General features: G+C 39.7%; 1 protein-coding gene and 1 pseudogene across 1 annotated transcript in view; both read left to right on the forward strand.

Annotated features, from left to right (window-relative positions):
* SF3B3 (splicing factor 3b subunit 3) overlaps positions 1-16,633 on the forward strand; it is a 41,760-nt gene extending 25,127 nt beyond the window's left edge. The window contains exons 14-26 of the mRNA XM_016164463.2: positions 56-211; positions 737-880; positions 3,212-3,334; positions 4,069-4,223; positions 5,492-5,666; positions 6,395-6,600; positions 6,689-6,845; positions 7,833-7,958; positions 10,618-10,830; positions 11,363-11,461; positions 12,207-12,350; positions 12,978-13,082; positions 13,457-16,633. Coding sequence (XP_016019949.1) covers positions 56-211; positions 737-880; positions 3,212-3,334; positions 4,069-4,223; positions 5,492-5,666; positions 6,395-6,600; positions 6,689-6,845; positions 7,833-7,958; positions 10,618-10,830; positions 11,363-11,461; positions 12,207-12,350; positions 12,978-13,082; positions 13,457-13,597 — 1,944 coding nt within the window. The 3' untranslated portion in view covers positions 13,598-16,633. The remainder of the gene's footprint in view (positions 1-55; positions 212-736; positions 881-3,211; positions 3,335-4,068; positions 4,224-5,491; positions 5,667-6,394; positions 6,601-6,688; positions 6,846-7,832; positions 7,959-10,617; positions 10,831-11,362; positions 11,462-12,206; positions 12,351-12,977; positions 13,083-13,456) is intronic.
* LOC118611416 lies at positions 8,636-10,611 on the forward strand (annotated as a pseudogene).
* Positions 16,634-18,153: the final 1,520 nt, after the last annotated feature.

Genomic DNA, 18,153 nt, shown 5'->3' on the forward strand with positions numbered 1-18,153 from the left:
TTTTGGGGATGAGTTGGAGTGGTTTGTGACCCCTCTTTTGTCTTCATTCCTGTAGTCAGGACAGCTGAACGAGTACACAGAGCGGAAGGAGATGTCAGCAGATGTAGTGTGCATGAGTCTGGCTAATGTGCCTCCTGGAGAGCAGCGGTCTCGCTTCCTGGCTGTGGGGCTGGTAGACAACACTGTCAGAATCATCTCCCTGGACCCCTCAGTGAGTGTTTTCCTCCATTTCAAGGATCTTCCAGTTGGAACCTGAGTACCTGGCCCACTCCTGATGTCTGTCTCTTAGATCCCCTGGGCTGGACCCTGAAATCTACACTTGTTGCTCCTGGATATCGTGGCAGCACAGTTTAAGAGTCTTCTGCAGCACTTTAAAGATGCTGATCCGAGGCTGCTAAACCCTGCTTAGCTTAAGCCTCGACTCTTAAAAATAAAAAAAAAATCCCAAGACTGTTTTTAAAAGCAAGGACTTGGACTTCCTTAGGGCCTTAGATAACTTTTAAGAAGGAGGTGCCCTCTGCTTATGCACTTTTACCGTGTTGTCCACTTTGACAAAAAGAGGAAAGTATGATCCTCTGTAGAGTTTATTTACAGATTCAGTTTAACCCACTACCCATTTAGAATTTACTCCAGATTTTCCCTGTGCATTACAAGGTGGTTCTTCACCCGTCGAATTAGATTTCTCTGGGTAGGTTTTATCCAGAATCGATCATATTCTTTTCTCTTTTCCTCTTAGGACTGTTTGCAACCTCTGAGCATGCAGGCTCTCCCAGCCCAGCCAGAGTCCTTGTGTATCGTGGAAATGGGAGGGACTGAGAAGCAGGACGAGCTGGGTGAGAGGGGCTCTATTGGCTTCCTATACCTGAATATTGGGCTACAGGTAAGAAATCCAGAGGCATACATAAAGGCATGTTGGTATCAGGCCTTTAGGTTTCATGTACTCTTTTTTTTTAATACAGGCATTTTCTGTGTCGATGTTTTCAGTCACTGTTGTGAACAGTGCTGCTTCATTTCACTTTTTTTGTCTTGATTTAGAACAAATAAGGCCTAGAAAAAAGTATTTTTGTAAAGAGTCTGATAAAAATGTTTGCCATCACTGCTCTGGATCATAACTCAAGTCACCATAGTTTTCATGATATACAGTTTTTGAAACTAATATGTCACAGTTCATGATGCGGTCCATTAGCAGTATGGGATCCCGGAGTGTTCCCTGTTGTCAAAGTAGCTGAACTCTTCATAGCCTGAAAAGCAGGAACTGAAAGAGCAGATAGTGTCAGGGTTTTTGACCACATACTTTTCATTTTCATTTTCCTCAGTGAGTATTTACTCAAACATGTAAATAATCTAGCCCATGTACTTTTTGCTTTTTAATTTTAACTTCCTAATTTAGAAATTCTCAAACATGCATGGAAGTTAGAGAAACTAATGTAATAAAGCTCCATGTACCCATCACCAGTTTTAACAGTTATCAACTTTGGCTATTGTTATTTTATCTTTTCCCCCTGTTTTTCCGGGAGTATTTTAAAGCAAATCTAAGATGATACATTGTTTTATTTATAAATACTTGAGAATGTAGCTTTCACTAATGTGGGTTTTTTTTAAGGCCTTAATGTTATGCCCAATAAAATTTAACAATAATTTCTTAATACCTGCTGCCTTGTCCATGCTCCAATTTTCCTTTTTTTCCCTCGAAAATGTCTTTACATTTGTTTCTACTCAGGATCTACATAAAGCTCGCATAGTTTGCATATGATTGATCTATTTATGTTTCTTTCAGTAACTGTCCTGTCCTCATTTTTATTTGTTAAGAAACCAGACCATTTGTCTTATAGAATGTCCCACTTCTGGATTTAGCAGAGCCATTTCTTTTGTGTATTTAATATTCCTCTGTTCTCTGTATTTAATATTCCTCTGTTCTCTGTATTTCCTAGTTAGTAGATTCTAGACCTGGTTGTCCATGTAATGCAAGCCACGGGTGTAATTTAAATTTCCCCATAGCTACAAACAAGGGAACAGATGAAGTTAATTTATGTTTTATTTAATCAGCTATACCTAAAATGTCATTTCAGTTTGTAATCAATGTAAAAATTAATAATATTTTGTGGGGCTTTTTTTGCTTTTTTTTTTTTTCTCATGGACTATTTGAAATCTAGTGTCTTATACTTTATATTTAACCCCACATCTCAGATCTGATTAGCCACATAGCCTTGTGATTATAGTATTGGATAGGACAGACCTAGATGTTGATTAGATTTGGATTTAATGTGGGAGGGGGGGCAAGCATCCTTCATAGGTGGTGCTTTTTAGATTGCATGGGGAGGCTTATAACATCTGGTTGTTTGTTTTCAGTGATATTAGAAAGTTTGTATCTAAGTTATCAGTTTTAAAGCTCCCCATCAACAGCCATTGATACACATTACCTAGATTCATTGTTTCATTAGGGGTTGGAAAATGATGATTTTCTTTTTCATACTTCATTTAATTAGTGAAATTTTTCTCTAAAGACAAAATTTGCTTTGTATCTTTGCTAACCCTGAAATGTAGTTCATATAGTAAAAAGATAAATACTTCATTTTTTTTCTTTTGATCACTTATTTTCAGAGTAAGGAGTTGGTGCTCTAGCAACATCTAGTGAGGACTAATGAAGTGGGTTTTTAAAAAGTAACATGAGCTTGCATTATTTTGATTATTTATGTTTCATACTACTGTAGTCTTTTTTGAACACTAGATTATCTGATTTTCAAGAATGGGAGTTCCACTTTGAAGTTGGTTCTTTTGTCCGTTTAACATGATGCCACTATCTTTGGGGTCTTCTTTCTCTACCGGCACAACAAAATGCCCCACACATATCCAAAACATTCATACCCTGGACCTGAATTAGCCATTTCCTAGGAGTCTTATTATTTTTAGGGGAAATGGTTTTTAGAGACCTGGTTATTTTTAACTGTGCATATATCTTAAAATTTAAAATTATAAAGAATTTAACATACATAATAAAAAATTTTAAGGATATAACAATGAATTAAGTGAGCATTTCACTTAGTAAATGCTCAATAACTTGGATTTAGTGAGAGAACAAATCAATGGCTGGCTGATTATTAGGATGTTCTTTAAACCAACTCACTTCCTTCCATCTGCTGTGAAATTATATAAAGTGGCCAAGGGAACTCCATTATGGGTAGACTTAACCCATTGTTCTCCTTTTTATTAGAATGGTGTGCTGCTTAGAACTGTCCTGGACCCTGTTACTGGAGACTTATCTGACACCCGCACTAGATACTTGGGGTCTCGTCCTGTGAAACTCTTTCGTGTCCGGATGCAAGGCCAGGAGGCAGTAAGTAATAAAGGGGGACAGGCAGCATGTTGCATGTTTGGATGTTAGTGGCATCAGCTCAGATAAATCCCTTTGGTATAAGTTTTATTTTCATTAATTCACTCGTATCTAGTTCAATTGACATTAGCTCTAGCATGGTTATTTTATTTTTGTTTTCTTTGACGTGAGAAGTCTTGAGTCCTTTATTTCAGAGCTTTTTAATTTGAGTTCCATAATACTATTCTGCAGTTTGGTTATTGATAAGTTGAAATATTGATCCCTTCAGCCCTCATGCTGGGCAAATGGAACAGACTGCGAGTTAGCTGGATACCTCCTATCTAGGAGGGACCACTTACCCATGAGCAGCCTTGTATCAATATCATGGTTTATTAGGTAATGTGAAAGAAGTCCTTTATAGCTAAGAATATCTCTTCCTGAGTACTATGCTAGTTCTTTACTTGTAAATGCACTTAATCCTTGCTACTATTCAGTGTTGTGATAGTATTCCCATTTTGCATACATGGAAGTAAGCTCAGAGATCCAAGCGATTAGGTCGTATGGCTAGTAGCCCACACCTTTAGCAAATAGTAAATGGTTCTGCCTCTTATCTAAGCCGTTTTTTTCTTAAGGTAGCTTTTTAGGTTTCTGAAATAAATTGGGATATTGTGAAGTTTGGAATTTGAGGATAGGGTGTTTACTTTAGTGTATACTATGAGTTTTTCCCAAGCTTATCAGAGGTGTTTTTCTTTCCTCAGGTGTTGGCCATGTCAAGCCGCTCATGGTTGAGCTATTCTTACCAATCTCGCTTCCATCTCACACCTCTGTCTTATGAGACCCTGGAATTTGCATCTGGCTTTGCCTCCGAACAGTGTCCTGAGGGCATTGTGGCCATCTCTACCAATACCCTGAGGTGAGAAGAGTCCCACAGTTGAAGCCCAGTGGGCAACCTTTCTGCCAAGGGATTGGACTGGGTTTTTTCCAGAGTGTTGGAAAAAATTATGGAAAGATGGCAGAGATTCAACTCTATCATGGGGCTAGTGTGTTGTAATTGAAACTTCTCATTTGGCTCAGGATTTAAGTACCTGATAGCCAAGTTTCGGTGTTTGGAGTTTTAGCTTCTATTTAGACTTCAGGGCCAAGTTTTAATACATAGCAGTACAGTTCAGTCTTCTTGAGATTTAAGATTCCTGTTTTCCAGGGCATTGTGATTAGATTAGTTTTAGAGCAGGATTACACATAACTTTCTTATTCTGTCTTGTCATTTGCAGTGTTACATCTTGAATTTTAACCTCAACATAAATTATTTAGGTCTTTTGCAAGTTGACAGACTGCATATAGTTTAAACTGACAATGTTGGAGTGCTACCTGTAAAGCAAGCTGAAAATAACCTAGTCAGTTTGACTTTCTTAAGTTTTCCTTTTTTTGTTGCTTTTTAAATTTTTTTAATGTTTTAAAGCCACCCATGTTGATATCCTGGTTATAACTGTTGCTGTTCACAATGGATTCTTGGATTTCATAAAGCTTAGGTGATTTTTGTTCAGGAGGGCATTTATTTTTTGAAACACCATCAGTATAAATACCACATGTTTACATAATTGCAGTAGTTCACAATAAATTTGGGTCTACGGCTGTGCTACCCTGAACAAGCCTGGTTCCGTCGGAAGCTAAGGAGGATTGGGCCTGCTTAGTACTTGGCTGGGAGACTGCCTAGGAAGACCAGGTGCTATAGGTGTAAAAAATATTTTAAAAATAAGGAATTGTAAGTTGACAAGGTCCTTGCAATCTGTGAGGTCATCTAAGGGTTGCCTCACCTAAAAAAAAAAAAACAAAAAAATTGGAATTGATCTTTATTTCAAGGTTTTTCAATAATAAAAAGGAAATTTTAACATTATCATTCGAGTGATAATTCCTCTGAGGGTCTAATGTGGATTTCACTGGTAACAACTAGAATTGTCATGAACAGTGGTGAGCTTTTGCTGACGTAGAGGGCCCATCACGATATACTTATGTCCTGTGCAGAATCTTCTAGATTAGAAATCTGTTATTGCATGTTTCCTAATGCCAACATTAGAGATTTAGAGATTGATGTGTTTGCTATGACTGCTCATGGACCATTTCACCACCAGTTTCTAGATTCTGAGTGAATGACCTGTTTACTCCCTTTTCCTTTTGACATAGGATTTTGGCATTGGAGAAGCTAGGTGCTGTCTTCAACCAAGTAGCCTTTCCACTGCAGTACACACCCAGGAAATTTGTCATCCACCCTGAAAGTAACAACCTTATCATCATTGAGACTGACCACAATGCCTACACGGAGGCCACAAAAGCTCAGAGGAAGCAGCAGATGGCAGAGGTGATGAGACGGCCCTTCAGGGCTCAGTTAAAAGGCTTTAGTGTGAAACCATGTTGAAAAGTTTAAAACTGTAATTGTTGATTATTTTTTGTTGTATTTAAAGATCCAGGCTCTTTTCGGGTCCTTTAGGCAGAGCCCTTTGCTAAAGTCTTTGGTTTCGGAGACATTTCTTTGACTGACTCAGGACTAATACAGTTACCTGGGTTTATTCAGTATTTAGCTCCCTTTATGGAGCAGTTCTTTAGTTCTTGAGTTTCTAAAACAGCCTGTTAATATGTGGGTTCCGGCCCAAGAGAGATGGCTTTCATCCATAGCATTAGCTCCTTTCAGAAATCATTTCCTAGCCCCAACCATGTAAAACTATGTCTGGTCTGGAAAAGAGGAGACAAGTAGTCTTAGCAAGGGGAATCAAAAGGGTTAAGTAGAAAAATGCTATTTTCCTTTTGATGTTTCTCAGACCACTAGTCATCTATTCACTACAGCCGATGTTAGTTCTTTTTGGCAGTAAACAGAGAAATACCTGGTTTTCCCTTCATTGATCTTCCCCATTTCCCATGTCTATGTACTTTCCCTTTAATTTTTATTTTGGGAAATTCTGGGTTTAGTCGACAGACTTTGCTACTTTCTATGTTACGAGCTACCCCTAGAGGTGTTCTTGCTACTTCTCCACTTCTCACCCAGGACCCACTTCTGAACACAGCAACTCTTCTTTGGATTTTTGGATTTAGGAAATGGTGGAAGCAGCAGGGGAGGATGAGCGGGAGCTAGCCGCAGAGATGGCAGCAGCATTCCTCAATGAAAACCTCCCTGAGTCCATTTTTGGAGCTCCTAAGGCTGGCAATGGGCAGTGGGCCTCTGTGATCCGAGTAATGAATCCTATTCAGGGTAATACACTGGACCTTGTCCAGCTGGAACAGAATGAGGCTGCTTTTAGGTAAGGAGTTCAGGACATCCAGGGTTTTAAAGGCTGATGTGGGAATTTTTCGTGCTGTGACTAATGCCCGACTCCTTTCTCTGTGCAGTGTGGCTGTGTGCAGGTTCTCCAACACTGGCGATGATTGGTATGTGCTGGTGGGCGTAGCCAAAGACCTGATACTGAACCCCCGATCTGTTGCAGGGGGCTTTGTCTATACCTACAAGCTTGTGAACAATGGGGAAAAGCTGGAATTTTTACACAAGGTAGGAACCACCCAGTAGTTCTTTTGGATCTTGGGTTGTCCTACGAGACTCTCTCACTTTAGTTTAAGTCATTGGTTATCTCTTTTGGTGACCATTTTGGGAGCCAACTCATTTATTTTAATCCATCTCTTGGTAGCACATGGAAAATGCCTCTGGGGCTCTTATGCTCCAGGGAAGCTCTGCTGCCTGTGAGTCCCACAGGAAGCCTGCCTGCTGACCACCCCAGTGCGCACTGAACTGACCCCTGTTTACTAATCATACTAAGCAGGCAGCGGTTTGTGATCCATATTTAGCAGTTTAAAGAATTAGTGTTCTCTGGAGAGTTACTGTTCAGTGGCTACAGAGTTTACCCTTTGGAAGGAGTAAAAAAGTTGCGGGATTGGATGATGGTGATGGTTGTGCAACAATGTGAATGTACTTAATGTGCTGAGTATACTTAAAAATGGTTAAAATGGTAAATTTTACGTTGTGTGTATTTTACCATAATTTTAAAACTAAAGAAAAAAATTTTGAATGTAGTTCTTTCAGCCCTCTCAGAGGGGGTGTTATTTAGGAAATAATTATTTCACAGCCCCCTTTTTGTGCTAAATTCATTGTGTCTCCCTTACAACTAAGACGTCACTTGTCACTAGCATTCCTTTCATGTTCCTCTACAGAGGAGTTATTTCTCAGGTATTGAGACTTCACTATTAATGTTGCCAGTTGAATTACCATGGGCTCTGAGTTGGTGATCATTGGGCACTAGGGCTTCTTTTAACTTGCTGGCGTTGATGTACTCACTGGGTGAAGTGCAGCATGTGGGACCTGTTTACCCACGTAACTGTTTCAAAAAGATAGTTGTACGTGTGGTTGATTTCTCTGATGAGCAAAAGATTATCACTCTCTGTCTTCTTGATATCCCTGTGGAAGGCATTCTGGGTCGAGGGAGTGAAGTTAGTATATAGCTATATGTTCTGATAGCTACATTGTCTGCTTTTCCTTTCACAGACTCCAGTGGAAGAGGTTCCTGCTGCCATTGCCCCATTCCAGGGTAGGGTGTTGATTGGTGTGGGGAAGCTTCTCAGAGTCTATGACTTGGGAAAGAAGAAATTACTCCGAAAATGTGAGAACAAGGTAAATACAATGGTAGAAGACCCCTGATCTAGCTAGGGAGGAAGGAGGAGACATTGGCAGGGGTGTGGGTAGTTAATGTTAAAATCAGGTCTTTTTTAGGATCTTGTTGTAATCACCCAATTCCAGGCTTAGAAGTAGGCCCTTGGGACTCAAGGACAAGAGGAAATGGGTTTCTTGAGAAGCAGGTTTCCTGTCCTGCTTGCTTCTATAAGTAGTTTAACTATGAGAATGAGGCATATGTTTCCTCTAAAGGCATCCCTTGCTATTTTGCAGTTTGCAAATATTACTTTTTTTCCAACTTGGTGTAGCAATCCTATGTCGAGGAAATCTATTCATACCATTTTTCTAATAGCATTTGCTCACTTTGTGTGTCTCTGTCACATTTTACAGTGACATTAAACTTTTTCATTATTGTTATGTTATGGTAATCTATCATCAGTGGTCTTATTGTTACTCTTGTAATTGTCACAAGAGTAACAGTTATTACTATTGTAGCTGCTGGTAGAAGACAGCCAACTGAATTGATAAATTTTGTTTGTGCTCTGGCTGCTCTACCGATTGGCCTTTCCCTGTCTTTTCCTTTGCCTTGGGTCTCCCTGTTTTCTGAGACACAGCAGTATTGAAATTAGGCCAATTAATAACCTTACAAAGGCCATATAAGTCTTCAAATGAAATGAAGAGTCACACATCTCATTTTAAATCAAAAGCTAGAAATGATTAATGATGAAGGCATGTTGAAAGCAGAGATAGGCCAAAAGGTAGGCCTCTTACACCAAACAGCCAAGTTGTGAATGCAAAGTAAAAGTTCTTAAATTAAAAGTGCTACTCCAATGAAAAATGATAAGAAAGCAAAACAACCTTATTGCTGATATGGAGAAAGTTTTTAGTGGTTTGCATAGAAGGTCAAACCATCCACAACATTTCCTTAACCCAGAGCATAATCCAGAGCAAGGCCCTAACTCTTCAATTCCGTGAAGGCTGTGAGAGATAAGAAAACTGCAGAAGAAAAATGTGAAGCAAACGGAGGTTGGTCCATGAGGTTTAAGGCAAGAAGCCATCTCTATAACAAACGTGCAGGGTAAAGCAGCGAGTGCTAATGCAGAAGCTGCAGCAAGATATCCAGAATATTTAGCTAAGATAATTAGTGAAGGTGGCTATAACAAGATTGATTGTCAAGTGTGGACGAAACAGCTTTCATTTGGAAGAAAAGGCCATCTAGGCCTTTCTTAGCTAGAGAGGAGAAGTCGATGCCTGCCTTCAAAAGACAGGCTGACTCTCTTGTTAGGGACTAATGCAGCTGGTGACTTCAAATTGAAGGCCGTACTCATTTATCGTACTCATTTATCGTTCCAAAAAATCCTAGGGCCCTTAGGAATTATGCTAAATCTGCTTCATCTCAATAACTGAAACAAAAAAAGCCTGGATGATAGCGTGTTTGTTTACAAACATGGTTTACTGAATATTTGAAGCCCACTGTTGAGACCTACTACTCAGAAAAAAAGATTTCTTTCAAAATATTATTGCTTATTAATAGCGCACCTAGTCATCCAAGAACCCTTATAGAGATGTATAATGTTAATGCTTTCATGCCTGCTAACATTTCTTCTGCAGCCCATGGATCAAGGAGTATTTTCAACTTTCAAGTCTTATTATTTAAGAAATACATTTTGTAAGGTTATAGCTGCCATAGGTAGTGATTTCTCTGATGGATCTAGGCAAAGTGAACTGAAATTCTTCTGGAAAGGACTCACTGTTCTAGATGCCATTAAGAACATTTGTTATTCTTGGGAAGAGGTCAAAATATCAACAGTAACAGCCCTCATGGATGACTTCAAGATTTCAGTGGACGAAGTGACTGCAGATGTAGAAATAGCAAGATAACTAGAATCTAGAAGTGGAGTCTGAAGATGTAACTGAATGCTACATTCTCATGATAATTCTTTTATGGATGAAGAGTTGCTTCTTACGGATGAGCAAAGTTTTTTTTTGTGATGGAATCTACTGGTGAAGTTACTGTGAAGATTGTTGAAATGACAACAAATAATTTAGAAGAGTACCTAAACTTAGTTGCTAAAGCAGTGGCGGGTTTTGAGAAGATTGACTCCAATTTTCAAAGAAATTCTGTGGGTAAAATGCTATCAAATAACATCTCATGTTACAGAGAAATTGTTCATGAAAAGAAGAGTCAGTTGATACAGCACACTTCCTTGTCTTTTAAGAATTGCCACAGCCAGCCCAGCCTTTAGCAGCTATCACCCTGATCAGTTAGCAGACATCAACATCGAGACAAGACAAGACACTCCACCATAAAAAGAGATTATTACTCACTGAAGGTTCAGATGATGGTTAGCAGTTTTTAGTAATAAAGTACTTTAAAGGTAAGATATTATACAGTGTCTTGTAGCTATGAGGCTATTACACATTTAATAGACTACACTATAGTGTAAACGTAACTTGTATGCACTGGGAAACCAAAATTCGTGTGACTCATTTTGTTGTGATACTACATTAAAACCATTTAGCTTGTTTTACCATCTCTAGGACTTTATTGTTGACTACTGCCATTCTACAGACCTTATTATGTTGCAATCAGGGCAAGCTCGACTTTGTGGGTTCTGAATCTCAAGGTTACACCTTTTGCTGTCCTTGTTTATCCCAGCATATCGCCAATTACATCTCCGGGATCCAGACTATTGGGCACAGGGTAATTGTGTCTGACGTCCAAGAAAGTTTCATCTGGGTTCGCTATAAGCGTAATGAGAACCAGCTCATCATCTTTGCTGATGACACCTACCCCCGATGGGTCACCACAGCTAGCCTCCTTGACTATGACACTGTAGCTGGGGCAGACAAGTTTGGCAACATTTGTGTGGTGAGTTGATGTCTACTTGGGTTACAGTGATGTGTAGGAAAGCTGGCTCATTTTGTGGTAAAGCCAAGGACTCAGGACTATGGTCTCTAATATGGAAAATAAAAATGAGCCTAAAATTTGGTTCTATTAAAACTCACTCTAAAAAGAAAACTTTGCATTATCTAAGCCTCATTAGGTTTTATATCTGTTTCACCTCCCTCTTCTCTTGTGGAACATGATTTTATGATGATAGGTTTAGTTTGTCTGTTACTAGTACTGTTCAGTTTTTGCCAGAATTTTGGCTTATCTTTTTAAGCCCCATCTCACCTCTCTTGCTTATATTCTGTGGTCTTTGTTTTTGTTCTTGCTATGTTGATTCTCCTGAGTTTATCACTCCTCAAGACACCAAAATAGGTACAGGAGACGGGCTTAAGCCGTTGCTAACGGCAGTGCCCCAGGCTTGCTTTTTTGGATCTGAGGCCAACGTGTTGCTTGTTGATTCAGGTGAGTAGGTGCAGGACCCAGCCCTGTGATTTGTGTCACTTTATTATAGGTAAGGCTCCCACCTAACACCAACGACGAAGTGGATGAAGATCCCACAGGAAATAAAGCCCTGTGGGACCGAGGCTTGCTCAATGGGGCCTCTCAAAAGGTAAGTTTCAGAAGGGGCCCCAAAAGAGATGCCGAGCCCTTGTATGTTTCCCATGACTCTCATTGAGGAAACATGAATTACCTGCAGTCCATGTGACTATGCTGAGGGCATTCCCATGCATGAAAGTCCCTAAGTTGACAGTATGTATCCTGTGATGGATGTATGCCAGGTTTGATGTAAGATGAACAAGTCACTACTTCATTTGTATGACTGTAGGATAGAAATTTTTCTTAGATATTTTAGCAGTGTAAAGTCTCTTCAGAGCATGGTGGGTTCCTTGAAAAAGATAGTTGCGCAGATTTATTCCCAGTACTAATCAGCTCTTCTCTGAGGTGTGTCCTGGGCCTTACCCTTCTCCTATAGGGCTGTACTTCTATAATATAGCATCTCTGGACTTCTAAAAAGTAGATTTCTTTTAGAGGACAAACCTAGTGCTTGCTTTTTTTTTTTTTTTTTTAATTTTTTGTGGTTTCCTTTTTTTTTTTTTTTTTTTTTTTTTCATTGTAAACGATAACATAATTTTCAGTTAATAGTTCTGATGAACATTTGTTCATCAGAAGTGATCTAATGTCAGCATGTTTATGAGTTATTTAAACTCTAAGTAAATGTTAAGAACATTTTAAATTATTCTCGGATTTTAAAGATGGTCAGATCTGCCTTTTGGGAGTGCCGTTAGCTCTTGGGAATCTAGAACAGGCTCCCGAGAGCCCACACAGTTAGTTACTGGTCTGTTTTTTACTTGCAGGCAGAGGTGATCATGAACTATCATGTTGGGGAGACAGTGCTGTCATTACAGAAGACCACGCTGATCCCTGGAGGCTCAGAATCACTTGTCTATACCACCTTGTCAGGAGGAATTGGCATCCTTGTCCCGTTCACATCTCATGAGGTAAACTGTGCTGCTCTGGCTTTTGCCCCTTAACGGTGGTTTCTTTGTGCCATATCTTCCCTGAGAGGGCAAAATTCCCACGTGCAAGTAGGAGTGTTGTGGAAATTTTATAAGGTGACAGAAGTACCTGGGGACATAGGAATCTCATTTTTTCATTTTTCCCCTGGGGAAAGTCATTTGTGTTCATACTGTACCAGGGTTTAAGTTCAATTCTGATGTGAATATAGTGGTTATTCAGAGGCCAGAACCCCAGAACCAGATCCCACAAAATGATGGGCTGATGAGGACTGGGGCACTCATTGCCTCATAAAGTCAACCCTAAGATTGGCTAAACTTGGTTTATGTCATTCCAGCCAAGGAAGCTGGGATCAGGAATCCGACTTCACAAACCACTCTTCATGTGTGGTGTTCTCTCATGTTCAGCAAATAGAGGAAGGTTTTCTTTCAGGTTTTAGCTATTTTGTAGCAGGAAAATCTGTGGTCATCAGAGGAGTCACTTAGGTATTTGACTTCTGTTTGCATGGTAAAATCAGTGGCTCCTCTATTCATTCTACTTCTGGAAACCATAGACTTGTAGTTGAAATCACTTTTTTCTTTTAGTGACATATTCTTTGTTATTTCTGCTAGGACCATGACTTCTTCCAGCATGTGGAGATGCACCTGCGGTCTGAGCACCCCCCTCTTTGTGGGCGAGACCATCTCAGCTTTCGTTCCTATTATTTCCCTGTTAAGGTAGGACTTCGTTGGAAAATCTGGGTTGAAAAGAGGGACCTTTAACTCATTTAACCGGTCTTTTCACTTCCTCCCTTAAAAATCAGAACAATCTGGAATGAAAGAGCATGTCAAGGGAGTGGATTGACAGGGAGACAGGACTGGGAGGAAAGGGTCCCCTTTGGGCAGACCACAGCCAGAGGAAAGGTTTTACCCAATTTTGCTGATCTGAACTCTGGCTACTAAGGATCAGTTTTGAATAGTGTTCCTGGTTCTGTAAATGGGGTTCACGTATTTGTAGGAGATAAACTTTCCTTGAAGCTACTGCTTTAGAATGTGCCGTTTTCTTTGGACAGCTAACCTTTTTCTTTTGCTGTTGTTTTTCTGTGCCTTAGAATGTGATTGACGGAGACCTGTGTGAGCAGTTCAACTCCATGGAGCCCAACAAGCAAAAGAATGTCTCCGAAGAGCTGGACCGAACCCCACCTGAGGTGTCCAAGAAGCTTGAGGACATCCGGACCCGCTATGCATTCTGAGTTGCTTTTTCCCGTGGGGCTTGTCTGAGACTTTTATTTCCCCCCACTACCTGGCTCTGAATCTATATGGCAGAAGAAGAGTGGCTAGAAAATTAACACTCTGCGATATTTAAGAGAATAGCTCTTTCTCATCCACTCCTGGTTTCCCCTAAAATTGGCACTGAGATTTGCTACACTTCTTCCTGCCTGGTACATAATACATTGCCCAAGGTTCCGGTGGAATACAATGCTCCCTGGTCCCTGAAGCTTTCCCTGTATTGATAGTTCAGGCTCTCATGTCTTTTGTACACACCCTTAATTTTTAACTGTTTTTTTTTTTTTTTTTTTTTTTTTTTTTGTAAATATAGTTTTGTACAATGTTATCTCTAGGAGGGAGGGAAGCAAGCAGAGGTAGGGACCAGGTTGGATATACTATAACTCCTGAGTTCTGCCACTCTTGAACCTAACCAGAAATACAGACCTAGTCTTTAAGGTAGCTTGTGTCTATGTGTCTTTTCTAGGGATGAAAATTTAGGTAAGAATTGGAACAGGAAGAACTGAGTGTCCTTCCTTCCAGTGGCCTACATGGGTTTCTGGTATCCTGTGGCTTCCCACTTCCAGGTTTTTTGGCTTTCTCTAGTCCTTTTTGCTATGCAGATAAAACTTGGGCTCAGTAGTAACCATGTGGTCATTCATGCCTCTTCCCATTGGATATTGGGAAAGGGTGGGTGATTTATCCACTCCTGTTTTAGCCTCCTACTTTGAGGTCTTAATAGTGAAGGGTTTGGCGTGAATTCCAGCTGAGTTGACTCTTAACAGATGTTCCCTTTACTTCTGTAGCTCCGAAAATGATCTTTTGCTATAGGACTACTAGGAAGGATCAGTAAGTGGAGAAGTGTTCAGATATCAACCTGCCCTTGGAAACAAAGTTATTATATGTGGTGCCTGCTTAAGGGCACATGGATCATAGGGGGCTTGTCTGTAGCAGACATTGCGGGCTCTGGGGGACCCTTGGGGTACAAGAAGGCAACACTGGTAGCCAACACTGATAGTCCATTGGAAGTGACCCAGTTTCAGAAATCTTCTAGCCCACACCTAAGAATTTGGTCATCTTCTTCTTGCCCAGCTGTGTGGGAAGCCTTAATCTTCCAGGCAGTCCCCTCAGCTTTATTGAACCTGGAGAGACCTGAGCTCACTGGTATTCTTAGTACTTCACAAAGTAAAATGTTCTTTGATATGCATATGCTCAGCCACTTTTGTGTAGATCCTCTGTGGCTAATACTGGGTTAGAATCAGGAATGTAGGTGATTGTACGTAATCTTCGACCCCAAATAGCCCACAATCTGGAATGAAGGAGCATGTCAGGGGAGTGGATTGACAGGGAGACAAGTCAGCCCACAATCCAATGCAGAGAGGGTTCCTGACCCTGTCCTATGGAACTTTATATTTTTATAATTATGACTTGGTTTTAGATCAGTCAATAGAGACTCAGATTTCATTAGGAATTGAGTTCCTAAATAACTCTTTCTCACTTAGCTAATATATTTGCATGGTACATAGCACTGTTCAATGACATGTGCACAGCCTAAGGCCAGGGCCCATTTTTCCCGTGGCCCCCACCTAAACCCCTTCTATTTTGTCTTTCAGATCGTATAGCGTTGATAATGCAATAGTTTGAGAAACAGCATAGATGTTTGAGCAGCAGCTCACTTTTCCTAACTTGTTTGCTAAAATACTTCTTTCTACAATAGTGGAAGAGGATATGGAAGAAAAGAACGTTGATCTCTGTTTAGAATTGGGAGTTGTCACCATTTCTTTTTTTGAATGGTATGGACAGCAGTTTATTAGTTATATAACCAGTGCCCAGGGTGGGAGGATGCTATGCCATGCAAAGCCACATGAGTTGCACTTAGGAACCCAGTAAACAAGGGGCTTTGGGATGCAGCCTTTGTAGTATCAAGAGGCGGGGTACCCCCTGGTTCATGTGGGAGGGTGTGATTGGCTTGTTTGAATAAGTCCATGGACTGGCAGGGAACAGAGATGAGCAGGAACTGTGCATAAGAGCAAAGTGGGGAGAGAAACTTGTGATTAGGTCATTTGAAGCCCTTCTGATTTTATAGAATATAATACTGAATCTTGGATCTCAGTACCTAAAATGGGAAAGTATGATTGTCTGATTATTGACTCACTAAAGAGCTATAGGTAGGCCAGGCAAGGGTGGATTTTATGTAGGATTGTCTTTTTGTGCTTACAGTGTATTATAAGATTCTTTCCGTTTCCATTCCTCTGTAGCCCAAAGCCCAGTGAAAATGATAGAAAGTCAGTGGGATTGTCACAGAATTAATTATGGGTGCATATTGTGGAAGGTTATTTGATAGATGACAGCAGATCATGAGCTAATGTTCCAAGCATAGTGCCAAGCACAGAAATTCACAGGGCCTGCTTAGCTTAGCTCAATGTTCTAATACGGGAGAGAGAGCTTACATGTGTGATACCGTCAGCCAAAATGCGTTGATGGTAGAAAGAACTAGAATCCAACAATAGGTTTGATCCTAGCTTGGCCAAGTAACAACTGGGTAAATTTGAGCAAGCCATTTGAAACTTGTGAGTCTTGGTTTTCTCTACTGTAGAAGGTAAAGGGAGCAGTGTAACATCAGCTATATGGAAGTCTAAATATGCTGCCTAACCTTATTTAAAACAGCATCTTGGTTCTGAAGAATTTCAACAGTTAATCAGAAAGTCCAAGTGACTGTCTTGGGGATACAAATTTTATTTGTATGTTTCATTTTATTTTTTTTTTCAAGTTTTCCTAACCATGAAAGTCATAAATGTGGCCACTCAATAAAAATACGGATTCTTAGGCACCTCTCCCTGAAGAATGAGAAACACTAAGTCTGGAATAGGAACTTCTAAATAAGTGTAGACATGAACTCATAACACCTGAGTTAAATCCGTGCCTCTGATAAGATCTATGACATTGATCAGGCTACTTGGCTTCTCATCCATAACATGGAGATAAATAGGTTGATGTAAGAATAAAATGAGCATGTACCTAAAGTGCCTAGCATGTTGTGGGTGCTTATTGAGCCAAACCTGAGTTCTTAATATTTTGGGTTTAGGTCAGCACAATGAAGTCTTCCGTTTTCCTGTAGGAGTCACCGAATAACCATGGACCTGAGTCTCCTTTCCTTCCCAGCCCATACATTCCCTGTGATGTTCTCTCTTTCCCCTTATACTGTTTTACTTTTGATGTGTCTCTTAACTCTCACATTCTCTGTCGATATGGCCACATGAGTACTGGATGAGAGAGGATTTGGAAAGATATATAGATAGCATTTTAGATCCCTAATTAAGGGACCTTCTTGACTTGATTTCGCTATTAGAAATCTTAGAGCTGGAAAGATTTTTTTCTTTTCCAGTTTTATTGAGTTAAAATTGACATACATTATAAGTTTAAGGTGAGCAACATAATGGTTTGATTTAAATATACTGTGAAATGATTACATCCATCTCTGAAGAAAAAAATCCTTGTGATAAGAACTTTTAGAATCTAATCTTAATAACTCGCGGATCATACAGCAGTGTTAACTGTAGTCATCGTGTACATTACATCATTAGTACTTGTTTATCTGATAATTGGAAGTTTGTGCCTTCTGGCCGCCAGGCTTCGGTTCTCACATTCCTTATCACCTGTGATAACTGCAAATCTGATCTCTTTTTCCATGAGTTTGGATTTTTGTTTTGTTTTTTAGATTCCACACATAAATAAGATCATACAGTGTTTGTCTTCTGACTGACTTAATATAATCAAGGCCTGTTCATGTTACAAATGGTAGGGTTTCCTTTTAATGGCTGAATAATATTCCACTACACATATATACCACAGCTTCTTTTATCCATTCATCTGCCAATGGACATTTAGATTATTTCCATGTCTTGACTATTATAACTCAGGCTACTACTACGAATATGTGGATTTAGATAGCTTTTTCAGGTTAGTGTTTTTGTTTCCATTGGACCTATTCCCAGAAGTAGAATTGTTGGATCACATGGTAGTTCTACTTTTAATTTTAAGGATCCTTCATACCGTTTTCCATAGTGACTGTAGAAGTTTACCGTCCCAACAACAGTACACAAATGTTCCCTTTTCTCCACATTCTCACCAGCATTTATCTTGTCTTTTTGTCGATGACCATTCACATGGGCATGAGGTCTTCATACATGGTGGTGTTGACTTGCATTTTCCTAATGACTAATGATGTTGAATATCTTTTCATGTATCTGTTAACTATATATCTTCTTTGGAAAAATATCTGTTCAGGTCCTTTGTCCATTCTTCATTGGATTATTTGTTTGTTTTGCTTTTGAGTTGTATGGGTTCTTTATGCTTTATAGAAATTACCTCCTTAATGTGGTTTGCAAATAATTTTTCCAATTCCCTGTGTTTTCTTTTCACTTTTTAAAATTTTCTTTTGATATACAGCTTTAAGTTTGATGTCATCCCAGTTTATTTTTTATTTCATTGCATGTGCTCTAGATGTCATAATCCAGGGTTTGCCACCATTGAACTTCCTCTG

The sequence above is a fragment of the Rousettus aegyptiacus genome, unplaced genomic scaffold (genome assembly GCF_014176215.1).
Source record: "Rousettus aegyptiacus isolate mRouAeg1 unplaced genomic scaffold, mRouAeg1.p scaffold_m13_p_14, whole genome shotgun sequence".
Classification (NCBI taxonomy): Eukaryota; Metazoa; Chordata; class Mammalia; order Chiroptera; family Pteropodidae; genus Rousettus; species Rousettus aegyptiacus.